We start from the raw sequence: 15040 nt of genomic DNA, 5'->3' as shown, positions 1-15040 counted from the left end.
TGGAGTGATCAGATATAAGCTTTCTCATCCGATTGTTCACTGGTGGGTTTTATCAGTTGCATAAAAAATACAAGCAAATATTATTGCCACGAATGTGTTACAAGCAAATCCAAAGAATTAGTTCCCATTAATTAAGTGTTAATGGTAATTCATGTTCTTTAAGCCTGATTGAGCAAATCTATGGCTAAAAGCTCTAATCTTTATCAAGTGTGTCCCTCACTTTCAATGGTAGCATTGTGTGTGGTGACACAAGAGTCCCCCGCCCCTCCATTGGGCTAATTCATTGTTGGCAGAGTGATCTTCCCCTTGAAATAATTCCAGTTGGTATCTGGTGGCACAAGGCAAAGGCAGTTTTATAGGATAAGTTGCGCTCTACAAAGCCTGATACATTTCGTGGACGACCAAAACAACAACCTGCATCACCAACCTTTCCAATGTGGCGCTAGTTACAAGTCTATTCGAAAGACAGATTTAAGATAAGGACTCATTTCATCTGAAAGAATTAACCAGAAGGAAGAAGATAAACGTCACACGTATTTAGTTATGAGTATAAATGTGTTATCTGAATGTTTACACACACACACACACACACTAATAAGCTCTATTGTTTATGTCATTGAGTACTTGGTTTCAAAATCAAAATCAAAAAAATCTCAAGTCTTTTATACAGACTCCTTTCATCATAAAGCTAAGTTCATTCTTCCTCATGAACACAACTTGTGTTTTAGGTGAGGCTTGAGGCGTCCACCAAGTTTCTTTCCTTTCTCATTCACTCTCTTCTTTCAAACTCTGACTGGATCATCTTTTGCCTTTCATCCTTTGCACATCAATAAATCCAGTCAAACACTGGGGTTGATTCTTTGCTCTTTTTTGCGTACTCGTACATTAAAGGCCACACATGCTGTCCTAATTCACTCTAAGAATTGCTTTCAGGGTACAAGGTATTACTCAACTACTTAAGCATAAATTTCATAAAAACAAATCCAAATTCTTGGACAACCGAATGCTCAGTGCGGAGACTGACGGAGAGTGAATGCACTCTCAACACCAGGACTCTGGTGCTGCCTAAACAGCCCTTATTTTATTTGTTAACTTGTTATCTGGAGTTGGATGTGTCTACTATGTCTCACACCCAATCAGTAAATTGGAAACAAGGAATTCGGTTTGGTATCTAGAAACTCTTTCTTTCTGAACTCTCCAAAGAGTACAGAAGCCCGCCAGGAGCAGTTTCCAATCTCCTCATCCAGTGTAGAGATGTTGAAGATAATGCCGCCGCTAAACTGAGAGGATGCGGTTTGTTGTTGCACTCGTACTGAGAATGTGGAGAAGAGAGACTGTGCCGTTAGCAGAACACCTCAGTTTTCTGGATGGTTCTGTCAGGCTTATTCGCTTATAAACTTTAACAGCTGCTGTGGCGATGACTTGTAGAAGTGTCTGCAGTATGAGCTACAAGAGCACACTCCTCAACAAACTGTTCTTAAATGATCTCTCCATTAACAACTCAAGCATTACAAACATGGGTGGCCATCCAGACTTTGAGAACACCCCCACAGGAATCAATACATCCACAAAGATAATTTAGAGGTCTTGATGTTGCTCTCTGCGTTTCTCTGGAATTTAGTGCTGAGTAATGAAGAACATGTCAGCTATACTTCAATCTTTGTAAAAACAATCTCTTGACTCAGCTGTGATGTCTTCTGATATGGATTAAAAGAGTTTTGTAATTAAGACTTTATAGTCAAGACCTTTCCTAAAAGAAAGCAGAAGTCTGCTAGAGCAAACAGATGTGCTTCCCATGCTTTTGAAGACGGTGAAGACATCTACATCCTTCCAGTAGGGAGGTAGATATTTCAGAGTCTATGTTATGCAACAATAAGTTCTTGTGCATATGTAATCACCTTCCTTCAGAATTTTTGTTGGAATATTGTTGGCAGCACTCATCTTAGCAAAGGCGAGTGGTTTGTGAAAACAGTGGTGCATGATAAGTATTTCACAAAGAATCCTTCCAAGACTGCTGGATCCATTGGCTTAGGAATTGGTTGATGTGTTCTCTCTAGTGCTATTCCTATGGGTAACTGGTCTTTCAGAAAATATATGAACCCTGATGATTTGAGTAGTGACACGGAATAATTCTTGGAGACAGAATGGTAGTATGTCTTTACTGCACCAGAAATATTAATCATGTCTCATGCTTGTCAGCATAATTCAGAAATTCTAAAGATTTCACAATCCACCATTTATTTTCAGATAGTTATGAGATATACACATGATAATAATGATGACAATGATGATGATGATGGTGGCTGTGGACCTTATGTGTCATTCGTTACACACATGTATGGTAATGTTTTTAAAACAAATAATTAAAATTAATCAACCTTTTGAGTTTTGAGCTCATCCGTAAGTCATCACCATTTATAAAAAGATGAGATTATGTGACATTCATGTATTTCCAACAATATTATAGCAGCAAAAGTGAAGTGGAAAAGTCATCCACACACAGAGATTAATATGTTTCTACAGTGAATTACGAAAGAAGCAGTGCTGAGTGGTGGAAGCTACTGAAATAACAAGACTACAACATAGAGGTAATTACTCGCTAAAGCAATTCGTTTGAGTGTGTGCACACATGAAATACTTTCCAATACAACAAGAAAATATTTTTTTTATATAAAGTCTACCACTACAGTGCTCCATAAAATTAATATCAATTTACTATAAAAATGAACTGACCAAGTACATGCATACATAGTGCTGCCTGACTGGTTCTCCATGCTGGTGGCACATAAAAAGTACCATTCAAGCATAGTCAATGCCAGTACCGCCTGATTGGCACTCGTGCTGGTGGCACATAAAAAGCACCCACTACACTCATGGAGTGTTTGACATTAGGAAGGGCATCCAGCTGTAGAAATTCTGCTAGATCAGATTGGACCCTGGTACAGCCTTCTGGTTTGCCAGTCCTCAGTCAAAGCGTCCAACTCATGCCAGCATGGAAAGTGGACGTTAAACAATGATGATTGCTTGTACTGGACACAGAACTATGATTCCATCAGTTGTATATGTGTATAAACTTATACATCCAAGTAATGAACAGACAAACAAGAAGAATAATCTATGGGAAAAGTAAAGTTTATAGAGTAAAGAGTCGCATAAAAACTGTTGTCATAACTTTTAAAGAGCAAATTTTTGCTTGCAGAACCTTAAATTCAAAATTATTTCATTTGAATAAATAGATAGAAAAAAAAAAAAAAAAAAAAAAAAAAAGAGAAGCTTTTTATAATATTTATACAAATAAATATTTTTGTGTAAAGTATCAATTGTGCTCTCTAATGTGCATGTGTGCGCATGAGTGTGAGCGTGTGTAAATGAGTGCATGTGCACGTGCGGGTGATGTTGTCTTACTTGAATATGAAAAGTCTTTTTCAGCCGAAAAATATGAACAAGAACTAGAAGATATGGAGTCACCATCTTTGTCTAGAAAGTAACACAATTTGGATACAGGGATAAAAGAGATTCAAAGCTAGTGCTCCAGCTGTACACAGCTTCAAAGTAAGAAAATACGTACACACTTTGCCATTTGATGAAGAAAAATGATGAAGGAAAAAATGACGTACCAACTGATTGGATTGCAAAGAAATAGAAGAAGGAGGAGGAAAAAGAAGAGGAATAATAATAATAATAATCATAGCAGCAGCAGCCATGATGCAGTACCAGGCAGCAGCTCTCATCTTAACTGATTGGAAGTGTTATCATGTACATTGTTTTGTCTTGGTATAAAAGATGGTCTACTCAAATATTCTGCTCAATACCACAGATTTGCTTGTCAGTTGTTTGACCTTAACCAGTTGAGCATGTCCCTTAGTGGCTGACGATATGTGCATCTCTGATCACGAGCAGAAGTAGTGGGGGAGCATCATAGCTGTTTGTTGAAAGGAATTCTTAGAGGTTTGGATAATTCACCTTTGGAAACATGGGTGTTTCATTCAACAACCTTAAACAATCCTTATTCAGGGACCTTTTGAGCGGGATGGGCTACTCGACCTGAAGAAAATTCTAATTGGACCCCCACCTGCAAGGTCATGTGCTGTTTATCTTGGTATGAGGTCACCATGTCGCGCACATATGGTTGTGATGCATGTGCCTGGTGTACTCTTATCAGACAGGTAGTCATGATGGGTATACTGGGCTTCGTATATTTTACCCCAGTGTCACTCTGGCATTCACTACTCTCACACCCAATAATGTGGTGGTAAGTCATGAAATAAAAACACCAACAGTATTTTTTAGAAATAGTAAAATAAAATAAGAAAACACAGTGTTGTGATGAGAGCAAAAGAGACATAAGAGGGGCAAACACCCGACACACCCACTTCCTCTCTTCTGTAGGTTTAAGGCAACAATAAAATAGACTTTTCTTCCTAAACATTACGAACATGGACATAAGTTGATCTTATTTGACATTTGGACCTTATGCCAATACAAGAAATCAAAATATATCGTTGCTGATTTTTAATACACACACATTTGTGAACAGTGTTAGTTACAGATTTCCAATGATCCAATCACTGTAGGTATTTCAGGTAACTTATAATCATACTCAATATATAACACGTACGCTTATACATATGGAAGGGTGTTAGAAACTTAACTACATTAAAGTAAAATCATGGCTTACTTCCCTTTAACTGAGGAGCAGTTACCTCCCTTACAAACGCTGCACTAGATTTTTTTTTCAATAATAGGGTTTTTAAAATTTATTATTTCTGTAGTGAAACAGTTTAAGGTGGTCATTCAGTGACTCCTTCAACTTGGTAATCATCTTATATAACTTGAATATAGATTATTTAAAAGGGAGATATTCGACAAGTCTCGGTAATGTGAAGTTTTTTTTTGGCAACAAAGGTTTCTCTTTCCGTAAAATCTGCCTTTTGCCTGAAGAAGTAAACCTTCCGTAGTCAACAGAAGCAAAACCTTAAATCCACCGTTCTTTTTTACTAGCGATTTCACTCCATCCACTTTCTCTGCACTGATTAATTCGATCAGGTAACATACAACATTTGGCATCGTAGATCAAAAGGAATGAAGATATAAACATACCATGGCATTAGTGAGTTCGTGGCTGGCTTGCAGGACGGCCTGCTGTGCTTGAGGAGACCTATTGTGTCAAGTTCATCAACATCAAATAAAAATCGTAAGGGTATTGCATTTGTGATACCCATACCGGTGGCACGTAGAGCCTCACAGAGGAAATGACGAAGACCGAGACCTCTGAGATATGCTGTGATTGTGAAGACCCGACAAATGGAGTGAGTTCATGACTGACCCGCTGTTCTTGAGGAGACCTATTGAGTCAAGTACATCAACACCAACATCAAAATTAAAATCAAATGGAAACTGTAGTTAAGATACCCGTGCCGGTGACACGTAAAAAGCACCATCCGAACGTGGCCAATACCAGCGCCGCTTGACTGGCGTCTGTGTTGGTGACATGTAAAAAGCACCAACCAATTGTGGCTGTTTGCCAGCTTGCTCTGGCCCCTGTGCTGGTGGCACGTAAAAAGCACCCACTACACTCTTGGAGTGGTTGGCGTTAGGAAGGGCATCCAGCTGTAGAAACAACTGCCAGATCAGACTGGAGCCTGGTGCTGCTTCCTGGCTTCCCAGACCCCGGTTGAACCATCCAACCCATGCTAGTATGGAAAACGGATGTTAAACGATGATGATGATGATGATGATGGCATTATCTCTACAACACATGGAATTCTGGATGGGTATTTGATCAGGGGTTTTCAATTACATCTGTTTATACACACACACACACACACTTACCTGAGTAAGAATGATTCTGTGGAAATGCTCTCAATTTTTTCACCAATTTGTCCATTTCCTCTTCTGCCTCACTTGGAGAAATAATTGAAGAACATGGTGAAGAAACATCAAACTTATGAGTCGAGTCAAGAGTGGATTGGTCAAAATTAATGTCTATTTCAGGTACGCTGGTCATATTAGAATAAGGTGGTGGTTCTTTAAGAAGTGCAGGAAGCTCTGACCCATTCTGTAAACTGAAGCCACCTTGTGAAGAATGGTCATTATGGAACTGGTAATTATTGGAGGTTTGGAAACCATTCTGAATTGGAAATCCATTTTGAGGATTAGTTTGGTGAAGGAAACCATTTGGTAGTTTATAACCATTTTGGGTTTGCAGGCCATTATATGACTTGTAACCATTTGTAAATGGAGGAATTGTTTGTGGTTTAAAACCATTCTGTGGAATATGGAATCCATTAGGAAAATTATAACCATTCTTTAAGTGGTAACCATTTTTTAAAGGTGAATTATTGTGGTTAGTTCCATTTGTTACCACTGGATTTTGGTATTTTTCAGTTGCTGCATTATTCTACAAGGAAACAGAGAAAAAGATTCATTTTAAATTTACAAACACACTTTATTGAAAATGTACAAAAATGCACAGAAAGCAACTTTTGCCTCCGAAAGAAATTCTCTATTAGTGATAGATCATAAATTAACACAAAATGTAGAAATGAAAAATTTCTCAACATTAAAAATCAGTATCATGTTAATTTTATATATTGCCTTACTGGCACGTGAAAAACATTCGAGCGAGGTCATTGCCAGTGCCGCTGGACTGGCACCTGTGCAGGTGGTACGTAAAACACACCACTTGAGCATGGCCGTTGCCAGTACTGCCTGACTGGCCCTCATGCCAGTGGCACGTAAAAGCATCCACTACACTCTTGGAGTGGTTGGTGTTACGAAGGGCATCCAGCTGTAGAAACTGCCAGATCAAGATTGGAGCCTGGTGCAGCCATCTGGTCTGCCAGCCCTCTGTCAAATCGTCCAACCCATGCTAGCATGGAAAGCGGACATCAAACGATGATGATGATGATGATGACTAGTTGTCACTTTGAAAACTACATATTTCGAATGGCAATTTGGCAGCGCTACCTCTAGCCGAACAATTATTCTGTGCTAATGAAGGGAAATAACCCGGAAATTGTCCAACCCATGCTAGCATGGAAAGCGGATGTTAAATGATGATGATTGCTATTAACTCCAGTTTGTCATATTTTATAGTGATTTGGAATTCTGTAATTTTAACAATGCCAAACGTTTTAATTATTCTTCATATTTTTCAGAAGACAAAAATGTCAGCCAGGAAAGAGACTAGTATTTCCACAGCAAAGGCATTTCATTCAATTGTATAATTAATGGAGCAAATAATGACAGAAATCAAGAGCATAATTAACAATTCTAATTAATGAACTCCAAGCACACTAATCTTCAACTATTCAAACTAAGCAGGATTTACATTAATCCCAACCAAATAATCCGTGTCTTACAGCTGAAGGAAACTGAAAAAAAGTTATAGATTTTGCTCTTTTTGCTCAAATTAATGAAAATATCACTGCATCCTTCAAAACTTCCTGAGATTTGCCAACACTACCCCTGATTTTCTCACCTCCATACACACAAGCAAGCATGTATCTAACTCATACACTGTTCTCTTCCCAGACATTTCTACATTACTGCATATGCTTTATACGCACTTTTGACAAGTTGTGGTGCACCTGCGCACTGTATACAATAATTTCATTATTATTATTCTAAGAGTGTTGTAGTTTGCTTGAAGCATTGTAATATTGAAGAAAGGGATTAATGGAACCCGTGTAACTGGACATTTCCCAGAATGTTTCTGAAATGAAAGGGTTTTGGGAAACTTGTGCACTGCCAGAAGCTTTCTATTTTATTTTTTTTCCTCCTTCGTTGATGAAAATATATTCCAATTTCAATTCTGCCTGACAGGTTTTCAAATATAAGAACTATGCAAATGTTACCTTAATTAACGAACAACCATTTCAAATTATATTTGATTCTACAGAGGTTGGACAAAATAATGGAAACACCAAGCATCATAATTTTGAAATATCTATAAAACCGTCAAAAGCTTGGTTGATTTTATGTTTTTTGATTTATTATTAGAGTTGCTTAATATGTTTTGCTAAAATTGCTGTTTCTTTTCAGATATCATCTATCTTATCTGGCCACCACAGTCTCCAGATCTCAATATTATTGAACATTTATGGTGTATTTTAGAAAAACAAGTAAAGAGTCAATATCCTCCACCATCATCACTACAAGAACTGGAGACTGTTTTAGCTGAAGAATGGACAAAAATTCCTTTGGAAACAATTCAAACTTTGTACAAGTCCATACCTTGTAGAATTCAAGCTGTAATTACTGCCAAAGGCGTTCCTATCCGATATTAAAATAAATTTGTTTGAAAATTTAAGGTGTTTCCATTATTTTATCCAACCCCTGTAATTTTTTTTCTTTTTTTACCTTCAGCATGACGTGAACTCGATTCAGCTGCTTATTCAGCCTCAGATTATGGTCGTCCACAACTTCCTTTTTCGCTTCGACCAATTCTTTCTCCATTTCAATGTCATCTCCATATGACAAGCTACTGCAGCTGTCTGTTCCATTGTCTCGAATTTCAGCCAACTGCCGATAGAGATTTCTGAAAGAAAAATAAATTAAGCAGGTTTCAATACACACATGGGAGAAAACAAATAACCACAAACTACTCCAAGATATTTAATCAGTTGTGACAAGAAACGGTGACTTGTTTGGCAAGCCAAGTGAGACCATAACCATGGCCTGTGCCAGTGCTGTATAACCAGCCCCATTCAAGAGTACCCTTCAATCACTGGACAATAAACTATGCTTGCAAAAACCTGTTGAGGCAAGTGAAATTGCTGTCGTGGCCGATGACAGTACTGCCTGATTGGCACCTGTGCCAGTGGAATGTTAAAAGCACAACTGGAGCGTGATCGTTGCCAGGGTCGATGACTGGCTCCTGTGTCGGTGGCACATAAAAAAAGCACCATTTGAGAGTGGCTGATGTCAGTGCCACTGGGCTGGCTCCTGTGCTGGTGGTACATAAAAGCACCCATTACACTCTCGGTGTAGTTGGCATTAGGAAGGGCATCTAGCTGTAGAAACTTTGCCAGATCAGATTGGAGGCTGGTGCAGCCTTGTGCCTCGACAACCCTCAGTCAAACTGTCCAACCCTTGCCAGCATGGAAAGCGGACGTTAAATGATGATGATGATGAATGTGAATTGCGGAAATAGATACTGAATGAAATGTCTTCTGACATTTAGTTTCGTTTCTATGTTCAGAGTTTAATTCCTTTTGAGATCAACTAACTTCCAATGCCCCAAGCAAAAAAAAAAAAAAAAACAGTATCAGTTATACACTGGGGTCAGCAGCTCTCTTCATTCCAAAGCAAGAAACCAATATTATACAATGTTGCAATGTTGGTGGGAAAGGTTGAGACTGTAGACAGCCAGAGAATCAAGAAGCATCTATACATTTCCCCCTCCTATGAAATATGTAGAGCAGAAGTAAACCAGGAGAGTGTTCGGACATTAAAGACAACAGCTGACGGATGTAGGTGGTGGCTTGTACAGGAGTAGTTCATTTAATTATGCAGTTTGAATGAACAACACACCTGTTTAGTGAAGAGGTATTGTGTGTTGGTAGTGGAAGTTTATTTTGGGTGAGGAGGAGGAGAAGAAGGATGAGGATGATGATGAGGAGGAGGAGAGGAAGGATGATGAGGAGGAGGAGGAGAAGAAGAAAGATGAGGAGGTGGAGGAGGAGAGGAAGGATGATGATGATGATGATGATGATGAGGAGGAGGAGGAGGAGGAGGAGGAGGAGGAGGAGAGAAGAAGAAGAAGAAGAAGAAGAAGAAGAAGAAGAAGAAGAAGAAAAAGAAGACGAAGAAGAAAAAATTGGTAAAGAGTTTCATAGAGATAAAGAAACAGAATTGTGTCCATAAACCAATCAGTTAATTCCATTCAACTAATTAGCTTCTGAAAAGGATAAGGGGAAAGGTAGAAAGGATAAGGAGTCAGAGAAATCTATAAAAATTTCAGAACCTATAAACCCGGCCAACATAAAAGTGTAAGAAAGCAAATTCTAGTGTAATGATTGAGTGACTATTTTTCAGACTGCAGTTTAATTAAAGAAGTTCATTTAGATTACTTAAAGAGGTTTTATTGGTGATTATTGTTGAACCTTGAGTCAAAATATGCTAATTCAGGCACAAAGAAACTTTCAGATAAATTACTTTTTTATTAATTCAAGCTCCACACATTTGAAATTACCATGAGAACTTTTAAGTATCCAACTGGAATGATTTTTAATATATCTGCAGCTCAACAGAAATGGTAAAAATAGTATAGTATTTTACATGTCAATATTTACAAGTCTTTGTCTAAAACTATCATTTATTTAGAATTTGTTGAGTGTTGTTCAATATTTTTGAATTGAACTAATATTCTTTTCTACTCCAGGCACAAGGCCTAAAATTTTTGGGAGAGGGGACCAGTCAATTATATTGACCCCAGTATGCAACTGGTACTTAATTTATCAACCCTTAAAGGATGAAGGGCAAAGTGAACCTCGGTGGAATTTGAACTCAGAATGCAAAGACAGACGAAATACCACTAAGCATTTTGCCCAGCGTGCTAATGTTTCTGCCAGCTCACCGCCTTTGAATTGAACTAATAATGCAAGATGAAGTGGTACTGATGGAGCCAAGAAAATTCTTGTAATGATTGGGTGTTGCAAGAATGTGCATGAAATACATGCAACAGACCCATTGATGGATACATCAATTCCCTCCTTGTTACAATTCTACTCAAGTCTAATGAAGTGCACTTAACTAAAGAGATGTATATAATAATTATTTGGTCGTAGAATCAAACCAATTAACACAAATTGCACAAAAATGGGCATCATTTACCGATTTTCAGACTCCAAATCTCGAATAATCTTCTGGAGTTCCTGTACTTGTTGCAAAGCTACCGTTTCTGTTGGAGATGGTGTACGGTTTTCCTATAAAAAGTAAAGATTTAGAATTATTCTAAAAAGTGTGATGGGCATTTTATGAAAATGTAATCAATGAATACATTGAACCAATAGGAATTTTAACGAACACAATTTCATAATCTATCTATCTATCTATCCGCTCAGTCGAAGTCGACTCTCGGTTACTCGATGGATCAGTGTCCTTCGGTCAGTTCTATCCCGGGTCGCTTCTTTCAGATTGGCTATGTCCATTCCCATATCACTCTTGATGGTGTCAAGCCAGCGGGTTCTTGGTCAGCCTCTTCCTCTCTTGCCACTGACCATTCCGAGCATGATGTCCTTCTCCAGGGATTTTCTCCACATAATATGACCAAAATATGTCAATCTATGCTTGGTGATCCTAGCTTCTAGCGACAGTTTCGGCTTGATCTGGTTAAGAACTTCTCCATTGGTGAGCCTCACTGTCCATGGAATCCGTAAAAGTCTTTTCCAACACCAAAGCTCGAATGGTACCATTTCCTAATAATCTATAATTAATATAAGTCAATGACAACAATCTCTGCTTCATATAATAATAATAATTATATCAATTATCAAACTTTCCTGATTGAACAATAAATTACCATTTATTTACTGTTTTGAATGTATTTCAAGAGAGAGACACGGAAGCATTGCTTCTTACCTTGTTGTGGACACTGACTGATACCATCAGATTATCAGTTTGTAAAGATTTTGAACATGTTTGCTTTGCTCTGGTTGGATGTTCCATTTCACAAAGCCTAGCTGGAGCACTGGAAGCACTATCAGATGCATGACTTGTGGTAAGCCGAGAAACCTGTTCTTCGTACATTGTAGACCTCCGAGTTGATGCAGTCGACCTGTAATGGAAAATCTCGAGCATTTAAGAACAAGGAAGTCGTGAAGAGAGGCAACGAGTCTGGACCAGATGAAACAGATCTGAGAGATGACTAAAGTGACAGAGAATCTTTGTCAGTTAAAAGGACGAGATAAACTCAATGGAGCAGTTTATTCTGTTCCAACATAAAACCATTGTTATTTTTAGTTTGGTCTGGAGGAAGAGGTTGTGTCCATGTTCTCCAAGACTGGTCAGCATGATAGTGGTTAGTGCACTAACTTGGAGGACACAAAGGTGGTTCCCAATTGCCACCTTTTGTGTGTGTGTGAGAGAGAGAGAGAGAGAGAGAGAGAGAGAGAGAGAGAGAGAGAGAGAGAGAGAGAGGGAGGGAAGGTTATAACACACAATTTCATTTTTAACGTAAATGAACACAAAATGCCAGAAATGTATCATCTTTATGGCTAACCTACACAACATGCAGTTTCAAAGAAAACCACGGCACTTACATTGTGTCGCTGCCACCTCCAATACTGCTGTTGCAATTATCTACAGGTAGGTATTTTACTCGACGTTTGTACCTGTGTTTTTTACTCAAGTTGTTTCTCACAGTAATTAGGAATGCTTTCATATCTTGTTTGGTGCTGGCCTGCAAAATAAACATTTGGCATTAACGAAACAAATTAGCGCTAAACACAAAACACTTCTTCATATTCTTTCTGCAATAATTATGACATCACTGCCAACCATTCCTGTTTGTCTTGCTACATCTCAGACACCAGCCATTATTTAGCTATTTAACCCCTTTTGTTACCAACCCAGGCCGAAACCAGTTCTGGCTCTGTAGTACAAATGTCTTGTTTTCATAAGTTTTGAATTAGAATCTTCCACCAAACCTTAGTCACAGTTTATGTTCCTAACACTAGTTTAATGATAACTAAGTTATTTTATTAAATTCTTTGTTATATTTAAAGTAATTGAAAAAAACAGAGCATCTTAAAATAAATACAGTAACGAAAAGGTTAATACAATTCCTGTCACAGATATATCACTTAAAACTTCAGTATCAAATGGGATCAAATCCCAAATAATCTTTACGTAGGTTTGTGTGTGTCTGTGTGTGTGTATATATATATATATATATATATATATATATATATATATATATATATATATATATATATTCTGATCGAATCTTCCATATGTTAACAAGTACCGCCTTGTGACAATGTAAACTTTCATTTAATCAAGACATCTTTGACCTGAAAAGTGTCTTTCCGCATAATAAAGTGCCAATGCCTTGAGTTAGAAATGACGGATTTGTGGATTAAATGATTTGTGGATTAATGACCATCACTTCATTGCTTAGCTGGAACTGAAACAAATATCACAAATTTAGTGATAAACTTTGCTACCAATTCCAAGGATTCTCAGAGGCAGTAAATGAATCGCAACGGAAACAGTAATTTAAAAAATACAGTAACAACAACAACAATTTATTCAGTCAATAATAATAATAATAATAATAATAATAATAATAATAATAATAAATGCCCTGATGCAGTACCAGGCAGTGGCTCTCATGGCTTCTGATCTTAACTGATTGGAAGTGTTATCATGTACATTGTTTTGTCTTGGTATAAAAGATGGGCTACAGCAAATATTCTGCTCAATACCACAGATTTGCTTGTCAGTTGTTTGACCGTAACCAGTTGAGCATGTCCCTTAGTGGCTGACGATATGTGCATCTCTGATCACGAGCAGAAGTAGTGGGGGAGCATCATAGCCATGTGTTGAGAAGGATTCTTTGGGGTTTGAATAATTCACCTCTGGAAACATGGGTGTTTCGTTCAACGTCCTTAAACAACCCTTATTCAGGGACCTTTTGAGCGGGATGGGTTACTCGATCTAAAGAAAATTCTAACTGGGCTCCACCTGCAAGGTCATGTGCTGTTTATCTTGATATGAGATCACCATGTCGCGCACATATGGTTGTGATGCATGTGCCTGGTGTACCCTTATCAGACGGGTAGTCATGATGGGTATACTGGGCTTCGTATATTTTACCCCAGTGTCACTTTGATGGCATGCTCTGCTCGCTCACTCAATAATAATAATAATAATAATAATAATAATAATAATAATAATTATAATAATAATACTTACAACAGCACAAAATTCCTTCAGAGGATGCTTGAGTTTGTGTTTGCCTTTAGTTTTACCGTTGAAGAAACATTGTTGGCATATGTCGAATTTGAAACACTTAAGGCACCGATAGCTGCAATAATGAAATGGTTAAAAGTATAAAGAGACGAATTAAGAGAGGATAAGAAGACATTATAGTGAGTTGGCAGAATCAACAGGAGAGACAAGACATGTGACTTTTAACAGCTCAGTCCACCTAGCCGTAAGGTGATATCAAAATAAGCAATGGCTGCTTATTTACAGAGCAGCTACTGAGCCATCAGTTGGCTTGCATTTAAATGAATTTAAATTGTTTTAAAAAAAGGATAAGATGACCAAAATAGATTGATGTATTCTCTTAAAAGGAGACTAATCTGTCTTCTGTTTTAAGGAGGAGGAGGAGAAGGTGGTGGTGGTGATGATGATGATGATGAGGAGGAGGAGGAGGAAGATATTTTAAAATGAAGAATATAAGAAATTACTTACCGGAATCCAATGATTGGGAAATCTTTGCAGATGCTACATTTGACTTCATGTTTAACTGAAATAATACAGAAAGATGTCTCAACTCACTGTTTTTGTAAAACTGACATGGCACATATAGATAAAGAAGAAGAAAAAAAAAATCTAAACACCAAGATTGATGGAGAAAACTTTATCCACAAGTTGACAGGGTAATAATATAATATACAAAAAAATTAACACAGCAATATATATATATATAGCACTTATTACTTATTATATATTGTTTATTCATTTTTGTACTTTTTGTGATCTAGTTATATGTTTTCAAAAATTTATTCTATTTTCTTTATGATTTGGTTTATGTCTATCATTGTTTGAATTACACAATAGTGGTTTTTCTCTAATTCATATTTTATATATTTATATTGTGAAATTAGATTTTTTTAATACTAGATTTTTTAATACTATAAGTTTGGAGTTATACTCCCTAATACTAATATTATATATATATATGTATGTATAACTTTGATGGGTTTCGGCCAGTATAGGCCCAGGCCATGTCTAACTTAATAGCACCGCCTGGTGAAGTCTTTTAGTCCTATATAGGACACCATGGCCCACTCTAGCAAAGAGT

General features: G+C 37.4%; 1 protein-coding gene and 1 long non-coding RNA gene across 8 annotated transcripts in view; both read right to left on the bottom strand.

Annotated features, from left to right (window-relative positions):
- Positions 1 to 15040, bottom strand: part of LOC115215195 (dystrophin-like) — a 162862-nt gene that overhangs the window by 15013 nt on the left and 132809 nt on the right. For 3 of the 7 annotated variants that reach the window (XM_036505244.1, XM_036505246.1, XM_036505247.1), the window contains 8 exons: positions 14428 to 14482; positions 13924 to 14035; positions 12267 to 12406; positions 11587 to 11782; positions 10840 to 10931; positions 8365 to 8542; positions 5833 to 6400; positions 3295 to 3477 (listed from right to left, as the gene is read on the bottom strand). In XM_036505244.1, the coding sequence (XP_036361137.1) occupies positions 3317 to 3477; positions 5833 to 6400; positions 8365 to 8542; positions 10840 to 10931; positions 11587 to 11782; positions 12267 to 12406; positions 13924 to 14035; positions 14428 to 14482 (1502 nt within the window). In that variant the 3' untranslated portion in view covers positions 3295 to 3316. Of the gene's footprint in view, positions 1 to 432; positions 494 to 3294; positions 3478 to 5832; positions 6401 to 8364; positions 8543 to 10839; positions 10932 to 11586; positions 11783 to 12266; positions 12407 to 13923; positions 14036 to 14427; positions 14483 to 15040 lie in introns of those variants that run through there. The other 4 variants (XR_005000297.1, XR_005000296.1, XM_029784386.2 and 1 more) reach the window with 2 other exon arrangements.
- Positions 1690 to 2771, bottom strand: LOC118764490. The gene is made up of 3 exons (XR_005000298.1): positions 2142 to 2771; positions 1819 to 1820; positions 1690 to 1771 (listed from the first exon to the last, which is right to left on the bottom strand). It is a non-coding gene; the product is annotated as an uncharacterized LOC118764490 (long non-coding RNA).

The sequence above is a fragment of the Octopus sinensis genome, linkage group LG8 (assembly GCF_006345805.1).
Source record: "Octopus sinensis linkage group LG8, ASM634580v1, whole genome shotgun sequence".
Classification (NCBI taxonomy): Eukaryota; Metazoa; Mollusca; class Cephalopoda; order Octopoda; family Octopodidae; genus Octopus; species Octopus sinensis.
Note: the sequence above shows the minus strand (reverse complement) of the source record. Positions and strands in the feature narration are given on the sequence as shown.